Here is a 19,071-nt window from a genome sequence, read left to right as displayed (position 1 = left end):
GAACTCTATACTCTCTGCTCAGTTTTTCTGTGAATCTAGAATTGTTCTTTAAAAGTCTATTAATTAAAAACAAAACAAAATACAACTTAAAATACTGGCAGCAAAAGCAGGTGAACAGGTAGGGGGAGACAATCAAAGCACTTCAAGGCCACAGGGTTGTAAGGGCAGCAAGGATGGGGATTAAATTTAGACTTTCAGTTAGTTAAGTGTGTACTTGCCTGAAAGAAACAGAGTGTATAACTTGCTAATTAGGAAAGGGGGAATAATGGAATGAGAAAAACCTCAAAAGAAAGCTAAAAAGGGCAAAAAGAATACACAAAGATGTGGAAATAAAATAAAATGCAAATGTACCAGCTGAGATACATGATACTTAAAGAGCATGAGCCTCATTGGAAAAAGAATCCTGCTCGGTGCTGTCACAGAGGCAACACCGAAGAAAAGGACACAAATCCAGACTCTGCAAAACAGGAGATTACTATGACTTGATCCTTGGCCAACACATTTGAAAACAGATGAAATGGACAAATTCCCAGGAAAACGTCTGCCATTAAAATTGCCTCCAGGGACTTCTCTGGTGGTCCAGTGGGTAAGACTCTAACTCCCAATGCATGGGGCCCGGGTTCGATCCCTGGTTGGGGAACTAGATCCTGCATGCATGCCACAACTAAGTCCGCAAGCCGCAACTAAGAGTCCGCAAGCTGCAACTAAGAAGTACGCGTGCCACAACTAAGAGTCCGCATGCTGCAACTAAGAGTCCACAAGCCACAACTAAGAAGTCCACGTGCCACGACTTAGAAGCCTGCATGCCGCAACTAAAAGATCCCACATGTTGCAACTAAGACCTGGTACAGCCAAAATAAATAAATAAATAAATATTAAACAAAACAAAACACAACTGCCTCCAGAAAAAAAACAGAGACCCTGCCTGTGTGGCAGGCACAAAAGGGTTGTCAGTGGCCACAAGGACCACCCCCCCTCCCCCTGGGCCAGGCAGTGATGTAGGAGAACCAACTCTGTCTTGTCTACGAGGGTGAGAGTAAAACCTGGAGCAGAATCAGACAAGGCCAGTGTGGATGGAAAACCACAAACTTCATGAAAAACCCAAACCAAATGGTAGCAAGTTATACCCACTAACATGTTACAGTATACACAGCACGACTGAGTTGATTTATCCTAGGAAGGTAAAATTGGTTCCATTTTAGCAGTGGTAATGTAATTCACGCTAACAAATTAAGGGCAAAAAAGTGATCTTCTCACAACTGGTGGAGAAAAAACCATTTGCTAAACTTCAACACCCATTCATGACTAAAAATACCCAAAACAAAACCCACAGAACTTCCTAGTAAAGAAGAAATGAGAGAACTTGATAGAAATGGCCACAATAAACAACCAACCAAGCAAGCCACAGGCGGCTACCCCAGGTGTGGGACGCCCCATTCCTGCTGCTGCCGCACCCATCATCTGGGGCAGCACAGCACATGGGCCCCCGGACACCGAGGAACAGAAAGATGGAGACAAAACTAGCAGAGCAACGAGTATGCTGTAGGTCCAACCTCCATAAACGAGGTGAACAAGACGTGGAAATTTCAGGTTTTCCTTGGGAACTGACAAGCGGCTGCTCACCTGGAACAGGATCTGTAGGGCCCCGTGGAGGATGCACATCTGCCGTCCGAGGAAGATGAAGAAGGGCACCACGAGCTCCAGGAAGTGGTTGCTGAGGGTCTCAAAGCGGTGGAACCACCATGGGGAGTGGTGCAGGAAGTAGGCCACGGGGTTGGGCACTGGCTGCGTCTGTGGGATGAAAAGGAGGCCCATGAGCTGCGCCTGGAGGTGGAGAGCTGCCCTCCTTGGCCCTGCTCTGTGGTGCCCGCTGGTGGCCTTTTGGGGAAGGGGGGTGCATGGGGCCACCCTGGCCGGGAGAGGTGCGGGGAAGACCGGCGGCGTGGCCCACCCTCCAGCAGCTCACACATCACCAGGATGGGGAATGGTGGGGGACCGTGGGTCCCAACCTTCTCTATTCACCTGGCTTCCTGTAATTCTGACACTGACCCCTTCAAGGGGACCCTGAGGGCCCTGGTAATGCAGGGGCTCAGATGCTGGGGAAGAGTCTGTGGTCAGAGCCCTGAGCAGCATGGGCACTGGCAAGCCCCCCGCGAGGGGACAGGGCACAGGTGCAGAGGCGGGACCGTGGGACGCTCACACTTGGTGGATTTCCTCTTGGAGGACAGTGGAGGCTGGGGGAGCGGGTCCCGGCCCCACGTGTGTGTTCCTGGGAACGGCCTCCACACGTGTGCAGGGTGGGAGGGCACAGCAGGTCCCTGAGGCCCACGTGTTGACTCAGCCGTGGTGCTAGCCGCCTAGGGCCCAGCTGATGGGCCCTACGCCTCCAACCACAGGTCCTGTCCTCCCCGCTCACGTGGCCATCCATGCTCAGAAGGGCCAGCTGTGCTGACACTGTGTGGGGTTGGGGTGGCCCCAGTGTGGACATCCAGCATCGGTGACGGGTTCTGTGTGCAGGTGGCCCTCCATGCTGAGCTGGCTGGGGTGGGACACCAGGCCGCGGCAGCCCCAGACCCAGTGGACCCACAGCACCCACCATAAGGCTAACTGCACCTCTGCCGTCTGTGGAGAGTGAGTCTGTGAAGGGTGCCGTGTCTGCTGTGAGGACAGGGTCGCTCCTCTCCACTTGTACCCACGTGGGTGTGGACACGTGGGTTGTCGTACTCGCTGAGCTTTAACCACCCTGAGCGTGTCCCTGTTATCCGGCTCTAAAGATGCTCAGGGTCACCTGAGCCCCTTCCTGCTCCAGCCCGGGGGCAGCCACTTCTCCAGGAGTCTGGTCCCTCTGGGTGGAGACAGGTGTTAGAAACCCGGTCTGGGCATTGCTGCCTCCCTGCCCTGCATCCCTGCTGGCCTGGCTCATAAAACTGCGTTTAACTGTGTTCTCACTCTGTCTTGGCTGCAGAGGTTCCCACCTTGTGAACGTGGAGGGCGGATCAGACACAGAGAGGCAACCCCTTTGGGGAAGGGTGTGCAGGGCTGGGGGGTGGGGGGCTCAGTGGGGGCGGGGCCCTGGGGAGACACGGGGCTGGGGGAGCAGAACTGTCCGGGCCCTTTCCACTCAAAGGCTTGCGTTTCCTGATGTCAGATTCACCACATGACGGTTAACGCCGAAGTGGAATGAAACTGCCAGTCCTAAAACTGGAGATATTCTGGGGGTTAGCAGCAATTTCACTAACAACACAAAAAGGCAGCATCAAATCAGTTCCAAATGTTTCAGCTTTTTTAAACAACAGAGCGTTTCCTGGATACGGTGTGTACACGCATGTGTATGCAAGTGGATGTGGATGTGTGCACGTGAGAGTGAGGCTGCCGGAAGGCGCCATGGCCCCTGGACAGATGTGTGCTGTGGACAGGCCACACCGTGGGCAGCACTGGGAATGGTGACTGAGCACAGGAGCAGCCCCTCTGTCACATCTCAGGACCCAACTCAGGAGGCGGCCCAGCCTCGGGCGGCAGAGGGACATGTGACCCTGCACGCTCTTCAGGGCTGAAGGCCCCACATTACCTACAGCCACAGGCAGCTGGGGGAGCGAGGCCTCGAGGGGAGCCCCCCCCGCACTGCCCGCCCCCAACGTTGCCTCTCATCAACACAGGTTATGCCCACCAGACAGAGGGAAAGGGGAGCCTGGGATCCCCTGCACTGCCCCCCTCCAGAGGCAGGCGGGATGTGTGCCCACTGCGTCCACTGCATGCCCACCAGCCGCTCCAGGTGGGAGGTGAGCCAGCTAGACCTTCCTTCTCTGTTCCCACCCCTTCACAGACCAGCCGAGGTTCCCCACCCACCAGGGGGGACCTTCTTTGCTCCCCTGGGGCTGAGAGGGCCTGGCTGGCAGCCAGCAGGGAACGCACTCAGAGGTGAAGCACTCCCAAAGGCTCTCCTGTCCATCCCCCTGCCCCACCCCCCACCACCGACCCCCAGTCCTGGAGATGCCCAGGCAGGAGAGCCAGGCCCCAGTGTGGGTTGGGACCCCTGTGGCCAGGAATGGGTGGGGTCTTCTGCCCATGAGACCTTTGGCCCTTGTTTTGCCCCTCCTGGGATTTGTGCTGGGCTGAGTCCCCAGACCTCCACCCTGGGACCCAGAAGTGGCCGACACAGGCAAGTGGATGAGGCAGGCACAGGCAGGCACTGGGCAGGGCTCCCTAGCACTGGCATGACGAGGCGGCTGAGGCAGTTGTTGGGGTGCAGTGTTGGCCTCCTCGCTCTGGCTCCCAGCGGGTTCAGGACACAGGCAGGAAAGAAGCATCTGCAAGGGGCCCTCCCTCCCACAGGGCCTCTCCAGGAGCCCAAGTGGGATCCCAGGAGGGAGGAGACTGCTGCCCACTGCCCCGGGGAAGGAAACGAAGAAGAAGACATCCTGCTTGACAGGTGGCGCCCCAGACCCAGCAGGAACGCAGGGCCCCACATGAGGAAAACAGGTAGTGACAGGCACGGGGCAAATGCTGATGAGCTGACACCACGATGCCAAACACCCTCGGGGTGATTCACAGGGAAACGATCCCAGCCTGCACCTGTGCCCCCACATCGCCGCACAGCCGTGCCACTCACCTCGTAGTGGAAATCCATGCAGGTGAGGTCCCGCCAGCACTGGTCCCCCCGGATCTTGATCAGGCCCTGCCGAGGAGACAGAGAGGAATGTGAGCCACCTCCGGATGGACCTGCAGGAGTGACGGACCTCATGTGATGCCTGAAGCAACATGAAACGGAAAATCTGAACAAAGTCCAAGAAAGACATGTTTAAGGTTTCTGAGGACTAAAAGCAGCAAACACAGGGGAAAAGAAATGCTTAAAAAATTAATTAATTGATTAATTAATTTTTGGCTGTGTTGGGTCTTTGTTGCTGCGCGCGGGCTTTCTCTAGTTGTGGAGAGCAGGGGCTACTCTTCATTGTGGTGCGCGGGCTTCTCATTGCAGCAGAGCGGCTTCTTGTTGCGGAGAACAGGTTCTAGGCACACGGGCTTCAGCAGTTGTGGCATGTGGGCTCAGTAGCTGTGGCTTGCGGGCTCTAGAGCTCAGGCTCAGTAGCTGTGGTGCATGGGCTTAGTTGCTCTGTGGCATGTGGGATCTTCCTGGACCAGGGCTCGAACCCATGTCCCCCTGCATTGGCAGGCGGATTCTTAACCACTGTGCCACCAGGGAAATCCCACTCTTCCCTTTTTATAAAATCAGTTCCTCCTGTGTTTCTTTAAAACCCAGTTTTTAGACTCTGAGCATCACCATAGTAATGCACCTGTGAGGCTTCAGAAAAGGGCAAATTCGCAAAGCACACGAGTCCGAGCTGCTAAGGTGACAATGATTCAGGAGCTCTGGTGGCCTCGGTGAGAATATCCACCCACCACAGCATGCGGGAGACCCCGTGCTCAGGCCACAGCACGCGGGAGACCCTGGTGCTCAGGCTCGGGAGGGGCTGAGGAACTCCTGTGCTGCCCAGTCCGCCGGGAAAGTGGCTGCAGAGAGAGGGCCTCCGCCGTGCAGCCTGTGGGCGAGCTTGTCTGCAGCCCTGCCAGTCTCCCTGCTGGGCAGCGGCCAGCATGGCCGGTCCACAGTGACCAGGAGGACAGTCAGCTCACTGCCTGCCGCACTCCCCCGTTCACTTGCCCTTGGGAATCACAGCTCCACGCGATCCCTTCACGGTCAGAAGCAAACTGCTCACCAACAGGAGTAAAACCGTTGCTGGATGCAAAGATTCAGCCCTAACATCTGTCTCACATGACAGCTGGACTGGAAGGTGAGAAACTGTGTCGCCAAGAAAGCAGCCTGGATGGCAGCCTGGCTCTCTTGGCTGGTGGTCACTGCAGCTGCAGTTGCTCGGGGGCGAGTCCCCTCAGCCCATCCTCGCACCTGTCCAGCCTGTCCTGGGCACCCTTCCTCACTGGAGCCAACTCACCATGGACTTCAATCACATCTGCAAAACAGCCTGGCAGCCACGTTGAACTGGGGTTTGATTGAATACCTGGGGTGGCAGCCCAGCCAGACTTGCACATAAAACTGACCTTCCCATAGGGGAAGAACTTTGGAGCAGTGGAGGGCTCTGAGCAGGGGGCAGGACAGTGTGAGTCGACAGGTCCTCTGACGGCCACGCTGCCAGCAAGGCAGGATGGCTGCCCAAGGTGTAAGACGTGTCCCACCCTGGACTTGCCTGGACCGTGGAGCCCACAGGATGGGCCAAGGGGGCAGCTGACACCTGGCCTGGGCCCCTGTGGGCAGCACAGATGCAGAGACATCCGAAGGAGCAGGGACAAGAAACAGGGAAGCTAGAGCCCACGTGGCGGCCATGCTGGCAGCTTCCACAGTGAGACCGAGTGACCATGTCCTGGCCGAGCACATGGGCCAGGCATGAGCTAGCTGTGTGGCCCAGCAGAGAGTTTACAAATACATCCCATGGAGGCCACAATACTCAGCTGTCCTGGGCGCCATTCACACCCGGTGGTTGTTCTGCACCCACCTCTCTGGGGCCTGGCACCCTGCAGTGGGGCCGACCCCACGTCAGGGGAGCTTGTGTAGCGGACGTGGAGCCATGCTCCGAGGACCCGCCTGCTCTGTCTACAGACTCACAGAACTAGTCACCTTGAGAAGCGGTTAGTCAAGTCTCTGGAAACTGGGTTTGCTTAGATCACAGAAGTACCAGTGACAACTTCCAGTGTGAACTCTGCCATACACGGTCGCATCTGTACAGAAACAGCACTTCAGAAAGCCTATCGTGTCCTGCCAGCGCGGATGAACCGCTGGTTTCTGTGGCAACGTGCCTGCTCGTTTGGCAGGAAAACACAGCCACTGTCACACTTCACTCCCCGTGAGTGCAGGCTCTGCTCCCTACATCCCTTGGAATCCGAGAGGCACTCTTTGGAGATTCAAACCAGGCAAAGAAGAAAAAAAACAAAATAATTAAAATGTCATTCAAATTCTAAGCTGGTATGAGACACTTAAAAATCTGAAACATTCTTTTGGGAGTGGAGGATAATTATATTCCTCCCCATCTATTGATTTCTCTCTACAATGCAGATGTCAGATTTTCCACGGATTTTTTTTTCTTCCAGAGTAAGTGTCAAAGGAACAAAGCCTTCTTTGAGCCTTTTTCAGCCCAAAATTAATTCCAAAAAAATGGCACAGACAGACCAGTAACACACCGAGTGACCTCCAGCTGTCCATACAATCTCTGCTCTCCCTGGGGAAAGGGTGAGTGCCAGGATGCTGGAATATTCTGGGGTGACCGAGGAGACCTCAGGCCTTATGGGCAGCGGGTGGGGGCAGGCGCCTGGGGGATGCACAGGGGCTTCTCTCTAAAGCTCACGGGTCCAAGAACATGCTCCTTAAAATCTCCCGTTTGGAAATGGGAAAAATCAAGGCCTTTTGCCACAGAAAGAACATCAATTTCCGTGAAGCTGCACAAGTCCCATCACACCTAACTGGGTGGGGGGCTTCCAGGCCTGCAGCTGGGGGAGGGGAGACAGCCCTCGGGTCCCAGCCAGCACCTAGAGCTCCCTCGGCAGTGCCCCCATTTTGCACGTACACTGCACCCCGTTCTCTCACCGTCAGAGTCTCTGTCTCTATGGAAATCCTCTTCTCCATCTGCAGACACGGGTGATCAGTCCTACACCTGCTCCTTCCCCACAAAGGAGAAGCATCATCAACCTGGATTTGTAGGTATGGGAAGAGGGGCCGTTCCCTCCCTGGAGCAGGCCTTCTGGTCTGGGACGTGCTCACAGCCATGTGGGGGTGGGGGTCAGGATGCCTCGGTTCTGCTCAGACCCGGCAGCACTCTGCATCTCCCCTGGGAGCTGAGCTGGACCCACGGGACCCCATGTGCTCTGTGAGCAGGTAGACAACCGCAGAGTGAGGCTCATGGCTTAGCGCTCAGATCTCACCTGAGTGCGCACAGGCTGGCCTGGGGTCTCTCAGGACTGACCTGTCTCCACATCTGAAGGAGCCCCAGACTACACAGGGTTGCCGCCTAGCCCCTTCTCTCCAGGTCTGGGGCAGTGTCTGCACTTTCAGACGCCAGGGTATGATTAGATGGAAATCTACCCTCTGAATTCACCAGTGCAGTGGTGCAACTACGCAGATGGCAGGCACCACATCAGCTACAGGGGAACCTCTGAGCCGAATGTGCAGGGAAGAAGAGAAATCGTGGATGCTGTTGGTGGGGGGTCTTGTTGTGCCCCCTCCCCGAACCCCGAGAGCTTGTGAAAACTGCCCAGACCTGCAGGGGCCGTGGAGCAGGTGGAGGGGACAGTCTCTGGTCCTCACAGCTACTGCAGGCCTGGGTATGACTGTCCTCCCACCAAGGCTGGTTCAAGACAAGTGGCAGAGAGACAGCACAAAGAGGGCGCTGAGCTGCTGGGCAGGGGGCTGCCGTGAGGGGCGTGCAGCTGGGCAGAGGTCAGAGCCCGTGGATGGCGCTTCCCAGAGGTTCCCAGGACGCCTCCATCGGTGGCACTACGGGAAGGAGGACAGAGCAGAGCAGCCCACACTAATGCAATAAAGCAAATTAGAATAACCGCTCTCATTTTGGAGTGGTGATCCCAGGACCCGGCAGGCTCGTCAAGGAAGTGGCAGCGATAACCGCTTGACTTGGTCTTGGGAGTGAGTCACATTCCAACGTTTATTTCATTATGTTAATAAGATTTTACTGTAGGAACTGACTTCCAGAGAGGCCCTGACCTGAAGGCTCTTTCCTACCGAGCTCCTGCTCTTATTTGCTAATGGGTCTGGTGTCTCGTCTCACTCGCTCACCTTTCAGTGCCTCTGCTGCCACCGTGGGGCCGGAGCATCTCTGGGACCCCACACAGCAACGTGGAAACTGCTTCAGATGACCTGCTTCACCCACTCAGAGCAGTCCTGGGCCTCCAGGGAAAGCGCACAGACCCAAGTGCAGACTCACTGGGTTCCAGGAATCCTCCTTCCCAAGCCAGTGAGGGAAGTGGGAGCTGTGGGCCCAGCACAGATGCTACAGCAGCGACAGCGTTGCTCAGAGGCGGACACAGAGGGCCGTCACCACACCTGGACTCGCTGCCAGCAGGCTCAGACAGAAATGTGTGCCATCTGGATGGAAAGGGGCGTGGCTCACTCCCAACGGTGGGCTCTGGGGTGAGGCCCAAGGGCTGCGGTGAGCTGTGATCCCCTAATCTCCAAGGTCTGTGGCCTTAACGGGGTTGCATCTCACAGGCATCCTTGTGTGAAAAAGCAAACTCACACGGACTCTTAAGTCAAAGGGTTGAGCTACAATTCACATGAAACAGAACGCATACAGATGAAATGTCCAGCTCAATGTGTCTGACAATTGTACACAATCAGGAGTCCACCCAAAACAGGACACAGGTTTCCATCCCACAGAACATTCTTCGTGACCACTTTCCAGGAAATTCCAAACGCACTGGCCAGGGGGCCGCCTCCGTCTGCCCCTGGGGTTTCACACTCATAGGAGCTGGTGGCCTGTGGCCCTGGGCTCAGGCTGGCCGTGCTCCTCCAGGGACTTCGGGTCTGTCTGCAACACTGCCTCGGGGGGTTGGTTCCCTCTCCCAGCTGAGCGCTGTCCCTTGTGTGGATGCACTACAGGCTGCCCATCCGTCGATGGACACTTGGCTGGTGCCCAGGTCTGCGTTCATGATGAGCAGGGCTACCGTAGACATGTGTGGACAGGCTTCCTTTCCCAGCAGCGGAAGGCGGGCTCACAGGCGGGGCCATGTCTTGCCTTGTAGGAAACTGGCCTATGGCTGCTGAGCAAGGCTGCACCACCGCACCCCTTATGAGCCAAGTGATGCTCCCACCAGGAATCCCATGGCCCGCAGACCCTCAGACCTGGGGCGCTGCTAGTGCTTTACACCCAGCCCCTCCCGGGTGCAAAATGCCGCCCCACAGTTTTCACGTCCTTGTCGCCGTTCCCATCCCTTCGAGGGTGAAGTATGTTCAGGTCCTGCATCCACCTTCCTACTGTGATCTGCAGGTTCCGAATGTTAGACTTCACCTGGACTTGTACACTGCAGGTGTTTCCCAGGCGGGGCTTGCCTATTCATTTTCGTAATGGTGTATTTTGAAGATGGAGAAATTTAATATCAGTGAAGTATAATTTATCAATATTTTTCTTTAATGGTTAGTGCTTTTTGTGCCCTGTCCAAGAAATCTCTGTCTACCACCCCAAGGTAACTGTCTATGTTATCTTCAAAAAACTTTGATTCTACCTTTTATGTTTGTTAAAAGAAATTATTTTTTCTTGCCCCACTGATTTGGCTTATTGCCTTGGTTGAAAATCAATCAACTGCATCTGTGTGGGTCTGTTTCTGGGAGATATTCTTTTATGTTTTCTTCTAAGAACTTTTTGGTTTTGCTTTTATGTTTAGGTCCATGATTTACTTCAAATTAGAGTTTGATATAGATGAAAGAGCACTCAAAGCTCATTTTATTCTTCTATTCAGATTTCCAATTATTTTAGCACTATTTGTAAAAAAAGACTTTCATTTTCCCATTGACCTGACTTGGTACCTTGGTTGAGTATCAGTTGACAGCAGAGGTGTGGGTCTATCTCTGGACTCTCTTCTCTTCCACTGATCTATTTTTACAGTTTAGATCAATACCATATTCAGTTTTATTTATTTTTTAAATATTTATTTGGTTGCATGGGTCTTACTTGTGGCAGGTAGGCTCCTTAGTTGTGGCTCACCAGCTCCTTAGTTGCAGCATGCAGCCTCCTTAGTTGTGGCATGTGGGATCTAGTTCCCTGACCAGGGATTGAACCAGGGCCCCCTGCATTGGGAGCACGGAGTTTTATCCACTGGACCACCAGGGAAGTCCCCATACTTCAGTTTTAAATTAAGCTCTAAAATCAGGAAGTATAAGTCTTCCAACTTTGTTCTTTTTCAAATTTCTTTTTATTTCTATGTAAATTTTAGAATCAACATGTCACTTTTCCCAAAATGCCCACTGAGAATTTGACAGGAATTGCCCTGAGTCTACATATAAATCTGGGTGAAAAAGACATCTTATTTATGGCTGTGTTGGGTCTTTGTTGCTATGCACGGGCTATCTCTAGCTGTGGCGAGCGGGGGCTACTCTTCGTTGCTGCGCGGGCTCTAGGCACACGGGCTTCAGTAGTTGTGGCTCGCAGGCTCTAGATAGCATGCTCAGTAGTTGTGGCACGCGGGCTTAGTTGCTCTGTGGCATGTGGGATCTTCGCAGACCAGGGTTCGAACCCGTGTCCCCTGCATTGGCAGGTGGATTCTTAACCACTACGCCACCAGGGAAGTCCGCTCTAATGACTTCGTAATAGTATATGATGTACAGTTTATTTTTCACATTGGCCTTGTATCCTGCAACCTTGCTAAATTTGCTTTTTAAGATTCCACTGGGTTTTGTACATGTACAATCATGTCTGTGAATAAGTTTCATTTCTTTTTTGGGGAATCTTTATGGCTTTCTTTTTCTTGTTTTATTGCACTAGGACTTCCAATACAGTGTTGAAGAGCAGCAGCAAAAACAGACAACAGGCCTGTTTCTAATCACACATGAATGCTCTCTCATTCTATTACCACTGAGGAAGCCCCGTCTAACACGCCCTTGAGTGGGTATTGCATTGTATTGTGTACTTTTTACATCTGTTGAGGAGAAAAAAATCGTTCTTCAGTTTTATGCTGTTGTATAGTGAATTGCATTAATTGATTTTCAAATATTAAACCAATCTTGCATTCCTGAGATAAACCATGCCTCTTTTATTGCCGAGTTTGATTTGCCAATATTTTGCTAAGGGTTTCTGTGTCTTTCTTCATGAGGGACACTGGTTTCTATTTTCCTTTTTGTCCTGTCCTCATCAGGTTTTGGTATCACTCTTATGCTGGTCACAGAAAACAATTTGGGAAGTGTCCCTGCCTCTGCTATTTTCCAAGAGTTTGTGTAGGATTGCTATTATTTCCTCTTTAAATGTTTGATTTCACTGGTGTTTCAAATGTTTTATTTCAAATGTTTCATTTCACTGTGCCTACACTTTCTTTCTGGAATGGTTTTTGATTACAGATTCAATTTATTTACCAGATATGGAGCGCTTTCGATTTCCTGTTTCCTTCTGTCTCAGTTTTGGTAAGCTGCGCTTGTCAAGGAATTTGTCCATTTCACCTATGTTGTCAAATTTATTGGCCTGAAGCTTTCATAATATTCCAGGTGACTTCATGGCAGGATCTCAGACAAAACCGCCAGTTATGTGAAGACAGTGTTTTCTCACGGTGTTCTTCAATCACAGCATGGCTGTGGCTCCTGGCCCTGCTGAATTCTGACCCTGAAATGGTAGGTCCTGTGGGCCTCTATTTTCTCCATCTTAGATATGGCTTTTTGTGTGTGTTAACAAGACAGGGACGGTCTGCACACAAGGAGCATCGGGGACCCATGGGGTGTGCAGCAGGTGTGAGCACAGAGCTGGGCAGCACAGGTGGTTAGCAACCGAGCCCCTTCTGATTAGCGAGAAGGGACTTGAGGCTGCTGTCTGCAGCCTGCAGGTTACATGGCAGTTGCCCAGGTACGGACAGGAAAGCACATCCTCATGCTGCCTCTGAGGGCCCAGAGGCCAGGAAAGCACATCCTCGTGCTGCCTCTGAGGGCCCAGAGGCTCGTCTTTGTGCCCAGATTCTCCACAGCCTCCTTTTATGTCGCATCCCCTCCATTTCACATAAAAACGACCTGCTCCAGGGAATTCTCTGGTGGTTCAGTAGTTAGGACTTGGCGCTTTCACTGCTGAGGGCATGGGTTCAGTCCCTGGTTGGGGAGCTAAAATCTCACAAGCTGCATGGTGCAGCCAAAAAAAAAAAAAAAAAAAAAAAAAAAAAGAAAGAAAATGACCTGCCTCAGCCATAGCAAAGATGCAAATCTCAATGAAAACTGCTGATTTTAGCTGCAATTCTCCTCAATGAAAATTTACAGTATTTTCTTTTTTTAAAAAAACATCATTATTGGAGTATAATTGCTTTACTATGGTGTGTTAGTTTCTGCTTTATAACAAAGTGAATCGAATCAGCTATACATATACATATATCCCCACATCTCTTCCTTCTTATGTCTCCCTCCCACCCTCCCTATCCCACCCCTTTAGGTGGTCACAAAGTACTGAGCTGATCTCCCTGTGCTATGTGGCTGCTTCCCACTAGCTAATTTTACATTTGGTAGTGTATATATGTCCATGCCACTCTCTCACTTCGTCCCAGCTTACCCTTCCCCCTCCCCATGTCCTCAAGTCCATTCTGTACGTCTGCATCTTTATTCCTGTCCTGCCCCTAGGTTCTCCAGAACCATTTTTTTTCTTTAGATTCCATATATATGTGTTAGCATATGGTATTTGTTTTTCTCTTTCTGACTTACTTCACTCTGTATGACATACTCTAGGTCCATCCACCTCACTACAAATAACTCAATTTCATTTTATAGCTGAGTAATATTCCATTGTATATATGTGTCACATCTTCTTTATCCATTCATCTGTGGATGGACACTTAGGTTGCTTCCATGTCCTGGCTATTGTAAATAGAGCCGCAATAAACATTGTGGTACATGACTCTTTTTGAATTATGGTTTTCTCAGGGTATATGCCCAGTAGTGGGATTGCTGGGTCGTATGGTAGCTCTATTTGTAGTTTTTTAAGGAACCTCCATACTGTTCTCCATAGTGGCTGTATCAATTTACATTCCCACCAACAGTGCAAGAGTGTTCCCTTTTCTCCACACCCTCTCCAGCATTAATTGTTGTAGATTTTTTTGATGATGGCCATTCTGACTGGCGTGAGGTGATACCTCATTGTAGTTCTGATTTGCATTTCTCTACTGATTAGTGATGTTGAGCATCCTTCCATGTGTTTGTTGGCAATCTGTATATCTTCTCTGGAGAAATCTCTATTTAGGTCTTCTGCCCATTTTTGGATTGGGTTTTTTTTTAAAATTTATATCGAGCTGCATGAGCTGCTTGTAAATTTTGGAGATCAATCCTTTGTCAGTTGCTTCATTTGCAACTATTTTCTCCCATTCTGAGGGTTTTTTCGTCTTGTTTATGGCTTCCCTTGCTGTGCAAAAGCTTTTAAGTTTCATTAGGTCCCATTTGTTTACTTTTGTTTTTATTTCCATTTCTCTAGGAGGTGGGTCAAAAGGATCTTGCTGTGATTTATGTCATAGAGTGTTCCGCCTATGTTTTCCTCTAAGAGTTTGATAGTGTCTGGCCTTACATTTAGGTCTTGAATCCATTTTGAGTTTACTTTTATGTATGGTGTTAGGGAGTGTTCTAATTTCATTCTTTTACATGTAGCTGTCCCGTTTTCCCAGCACCACTTATTGAAGAGGTTGTTTTTTCTCCATTGTCTATTCTTGCCTCCTTTATCAAAAATAAGGTGACCATATGTGTGTGGGTTTATCTCTGGGCTTTCTATCCTGTTCCATTGATCTATATTTCTGTTTTTGTGCCAGTACCATACTGTCTTGATTACCGTAGCTTTGTAGTATAGTCTGAACTCAGGGAGCTTGATTCCCCCAGATCTGTTTTTCTTTCTCAAGATTGCTTTTGCTATTCGGGGTCTTTTGTGTTTCCATACAAATTGTGAAAGTTTTTGTTCTAGTTCTGTGAAAAATGCCACTGGTAGTTTGATAGGGATTACACTGAATCTGTAGATTGCTTTGGGTAGTATAGTCATTTTCACAATGTTGATTCTTCCAACTGAAGAACATGGTATAGCTCTCCATCTGTTTGTATCATCTTTAATTTCTTTCATCAGTGTCTTACAGTTTTCTGCATACAGGTCTTTTGTCTCCTTAGGTAGGTTTATTCCTGGGTATTTTATTCTTTTTGTTGCAATGGTAAATGGGAGTGTTTCCTTAATTTCTCTTTCAATTTTTTCATCATTAGTGTATAGAAATGCAAGAGATTTCTGTGCATTAATTTTGTATCCTGCTACTTTACCAAATTCATTGATTAGCTCTAGTAGTTTTCTGGTAGTGTCTTTAGGATTCTCTATGTATAGTATCATGTCGTCTTAGGGAATTACATTCTTAACTCAAAATTTGAAGCAATAAAATAAAAACAATTTAGTGTCAGGAGAAAGGTAGTAAAAGATATTGGAAGAACTGTAGAGAGAATATACAGGAAAATAAAAGCCACGCCAACAACCTACTTAATGCAAGTGGAAGCAGCCGTCCAGGAGACAGTTACCCCCACCACCCCCAGACATCCAGCAGCAGGACGGATTCTCCAACCCCCCAGACATCCAGCAGCAGGACGGGTCCCCCCCCAGACATCCAGTAGCAGGACAGCCTTCCCCACCCACCTAGACATCCAGCAGCCAGACATGTTCCCCCACTCCAGACATCCAGCAGCAGGATGGGTTCCCCCCACTGCCAGACATATAGCAGCAGGACAGTTCCTACTTCCCTTGTTTGATGACTCTGAACTTCCGGGCACCGCCTCTTCTCACTGCCACTCTCCCTGTGGGCCCAGGACACCCCTGTGAGGCAGCCCTAACACCAAGCAAGGCTCCTATGGGAAGAGGGAGATGCCAGCCACTGCCACCCGACAGCCACGTGCACACACCCCTGGGGGCCAGGCTGGAGGGAGGGAGGTACAGAAAAGAGACAGGTTTCGTTCTTCGACTTCCTAGGGGTCAGACTGACCCAGGTGGTATCCCCTTGGCGTTGTCCAGGTCTGAGAACTCCCAGTAGCACGGATACTGGCTCAGTTCCCAGAATGTCAGCCATCGAGTGAGCACAGTTCTTGGGCCCAGCACGGGCTGGAACCACTGAGGACGCCCGTGTGGAACATCCCCGCCCACTCCCCATGGAAGAAGCATAGGGACCAGGAGCCAAGGGCTCTGGCTTCCACGACAGGTGTTTAACATGCTCCAGCTGAAAACTTTGGCCAGTATGAACTTAGCTACAAAAACAGATTGAGATAAAAGTGAAAACTTTTTTTAAAAATAGTTTTTTGTTTGTTTACTTATTTATTTTTTGGCTTGTTGGGTCTTCGTTGCTGTGCGCGGGCTTTCTCTAGTTGCGGCGAGCGGGGGCTACTCTTCATTGCAGTGCGAGGGCTTCTCATTGCGGTGGTTTCTCTTGTTGTGGAGCACGGGCTCTAGGTGCGCAGGATTCAGTAGTTGTGGCTCTGGGGCTCTAGAGCACAGGCTCACTAGTTGTGGCGCATGGGCTTAGTTGCTCTGTGGCATGTGGCATCTTCCCAGACCAGGGCTTGAACCCGTGTCCCCTGCATTGGCAGGTGGATTCTTAACCAGTGCGCCACCAGGGAAGTCCGAAAGTGAAAACTTTTATCTTTAAAGCATAATTAAAGGGCTTAACCACAGTGAGTTGGACACCTACACCATCTACCACTTCCTGCAGGTGAGAGAGTCTCCACTCTTTGCTCTGAGGACGGAAAGGGAAGGAGTGCATCTGGGCCTGGTCTGCCCTCTCCTGTGAGGAACTGGCAGCTCCTCACTGCTTCGGTCTGGCCCCAGGATGCCAACGCACAGAACAGCCACACAGCTGTGAAGCACCAGCGTGGGATGGCCTGAATTCCAGTTCCAATCACACCAATGTGGGGTGGCCACCCTGACCCCCTCGGACTGTGTGGCAACAGTCTGGGGCCGTCAAGTCACCTCTGTATCAGCGGGAACAAATAACGAGAACTCATGCCGCACAGGCCAGGCTCGGGCAACAGGTAGGAAGCAGCATCTGGGAGCCTGTCTCCAGCTGCACTGCCTGGCGGGGCTGATGGTCTTTCCAGGGCTTGAAGGCATGTTGTGTCAACTGGTGCTCAGCCCAGGAAAACCCGGCTCGGTGGGGTGTGCACAACTCTGTTCTTTGTGGGGCCGATGGACCACCTCCCGAGGCTCCCCTTACGATGACCTCTTGTTAGGTTGCAGGAAATGACTTATGTACTGTCCTGAAGCTGCAGCTGAGGGGCTTGTGTGGATGTGCATGCCCGTGGACCCTCACCCCATCGCCTCGAGAGTTCCTGCACGCCCATCAATCCCCACCCCACATCCCAGATGTGACAGAGCCTCTGGGTCTGTGGCCGCCTGCTGGCTCCGCCGATTCCAGAACCTTCACAAGGACTCACGCGGGACCTCTTCCTGGCTACTGCTCTCAGCTGCACGATGCCTGTGGGCTCGGCACTGGGTCCCTGTCCGGCTGGGTGGTTTGCCTTTGGGGGATTTGGGCCAGGCCGCCCCCACCCTCCTGCTGGTGGACTGTGGTTGGTTTCTAGTTCTTGGTGCATGTGGATAATGCTGCCGCAAGTGTTTGTGTAAAAGGCCTCTGTGACCACGTTTCCACTTCTCTGGGGTTACGTATTGAGTGGAAATTCTGGGGGACAAGGTGGGCGTGGGGTCAACTCAGTAAGTAAATGCCAAACTGCGTCCCCAAGTGGCTGCACTGTTTTACATGCCCACAGGAGAGCATGGAGGGACTCCCTCTTGCTCACGCCCCTCAACATTCATATGTCGAGGCCCTGACCCCCCCAGTGCGGCTGCGTTTGGACCAAGGGAGTCACGCAGGGTCAAGGAGGTCATGTGAGGTGGGGAGCTGACCCAACAGGTGAGAACACAGTGTGAGGGTGTCATCTACAAGCTAGGGAGAGTCGTCGCCGGAAACAGAATCGGCTGCAACACCGACCCCGGACTTCCAGCTTCCAGAACCGTGAGAAAATAAATGTGGTTTAAGCCACCTGGGCTGTGGTATTTTGTTACAGCAACTTAAGTGAGCCAGTATTTGGTTTGGTCAGCCGCTAAGTTCTGTCCTCATGGGCGGGTGGAACCTCAGTGTCCATCCATGTGTGTTTCGTGCAAGTGCTGGGACGGCCACGCGCATGCCTGCCGAGACCTCTCCCTTTTTCAGAGTGAACTGTCCGTTAGTGACATGCATGAGTTCTTCACATATGCCACATGGAGGTTCTGCCAGGTGTGTGTTATGAGTGCTCCCCGCAACCTATGGCTTGCCGTTTTTCCATGGTGTCTTTTGAAGAACCCAAGACTTTCACCGTTTTGATGTAGTTTACCCATTTTTTTTCTTTTATGGTTAATGGTTTCTGTGCTGTAAGCAATCTTTGCCTCTCCAAGACTGTGAACGTTCTAAGTTATCTGTGAGGAGTGTCTCCGTTTTACGTTTGCGTCCACCTCGAACTGACTGTCGTGTGTGGTATGGTGGGGGATGGGGTCCGTGTGCCCGCGTGGATACCCAGCACCAGCGGGGGAGACACTTTTCTTTCTCAGCTGAACTGACTTGCTGTCTTGTCCAGAGGTCACTTGACCGTGACTTCAGTGTGGGACTATTTCCAGACTGACCCACCCCGTCGATACGGCTCTCGGCCTCTCACCTCCCCTGGCGCCTCGAGGGCCACATCCTCTGGGAAGGCCTGAACCCACAAGCAGTGTGACACCGACAACTTTACTCTCATTCAAGACTAGGTCCTGGGCATTTCCACGCACACCTAAGACTCGGTTCGTTAACTTCTAAAAAGAAAAACCTTCTAGGATTATGTTTGGGGCTGCATGAAATCTATTGACCAGTTTGGGGACAACTGTCCCTTGGCTGGTAACGAGCCTTCTGACCACAAACGTGGAAGATCTACTTGCCCAAGTCTCCTCTCAGTGACGTTTGGTGGTTTTCAGAGCACAAGTGTCGCACTTCCGTGAAAACTTCCTAAGTATTTTATGGTTGTGGATGTTAGGGGTATATTTTAAACTTTCATGTTTTTGATAGTTTTTGCCAGCTCATAGAACTACTGGCCCTGAGTCCTGCACGCTGGTCGACTTCACTCCTTAGTTCTACGGCCCTTGTGATCTTCCATATACGTGATGAACAGAGATAATTTTACTTCCTCTGTTCCAATCTTCAGGGCCTTCACCACTTTTTCTTGCTTCAATGCACAAGCTAAGATCTTCAACACACTGTTGACTAGCCATGAGGAGGTTGGCCACCACTGCCCTGTTCCCAGTCTTAGAGGAAAAATGTTCAGTCTTTCACCATTTAGTATGATGTTAGCTGTAGGTAGTTTGAATAGTTATC

General features: G+C 51.3%; 1 protein-coding gene across 6 annotated transcripts in view; it reads right to left on the bottom strand.

The window, feature by feature from the left end:
• LMF1 (lipase maturation factor 1) overlaps positions 1-19,071 on the bottom strand; it is a 98,304-nt gene that overhangs the window by 22,530 nt on the left and 56,703 nt on the right. For 5 of the 6 annotated variants that reach the window (XM_067012640.1, XM_059038485.2, XM_067012639.1 and 2 more), the window contains 2 exons: positions 4,610-4,675; positions 1,624-1,791 (listed from right to left, as the gene is read on the bottom strand). In XM_067012640.1, coding sequence (XP_066868741.1) covers positions 1,624-1,791; positions 4,610-4,675 — 234 coding nt within the window. Of the gene's footprint in view, positions 1-1,623; positions 1,792-4,609; positions 4,720-19,071 lie in introns of all 6 variants that reach the window. The other variant, XM_059038486.2, reaches the window with a different exon arrangement.

Source organism: Kogia breviceps, chromosome 14 (genome assembly GCF_026419965.1).
Source record: "Kogia breviceps isolate mKogBre1 chromosome 14, mKogBre1 haplotype 1, whole genome shotgun sequence".
Lineage (NCBI taxonomy): Eukaryota > Metazoa > Chordata > Mammalia > Artiodactyla > Physeteridae > Kogia > Kogia breviceps.
Note: the sequence above shows the minus strand (reverse complement) of the source record. Positions and strands in the feature narration are given on the sequence as shown.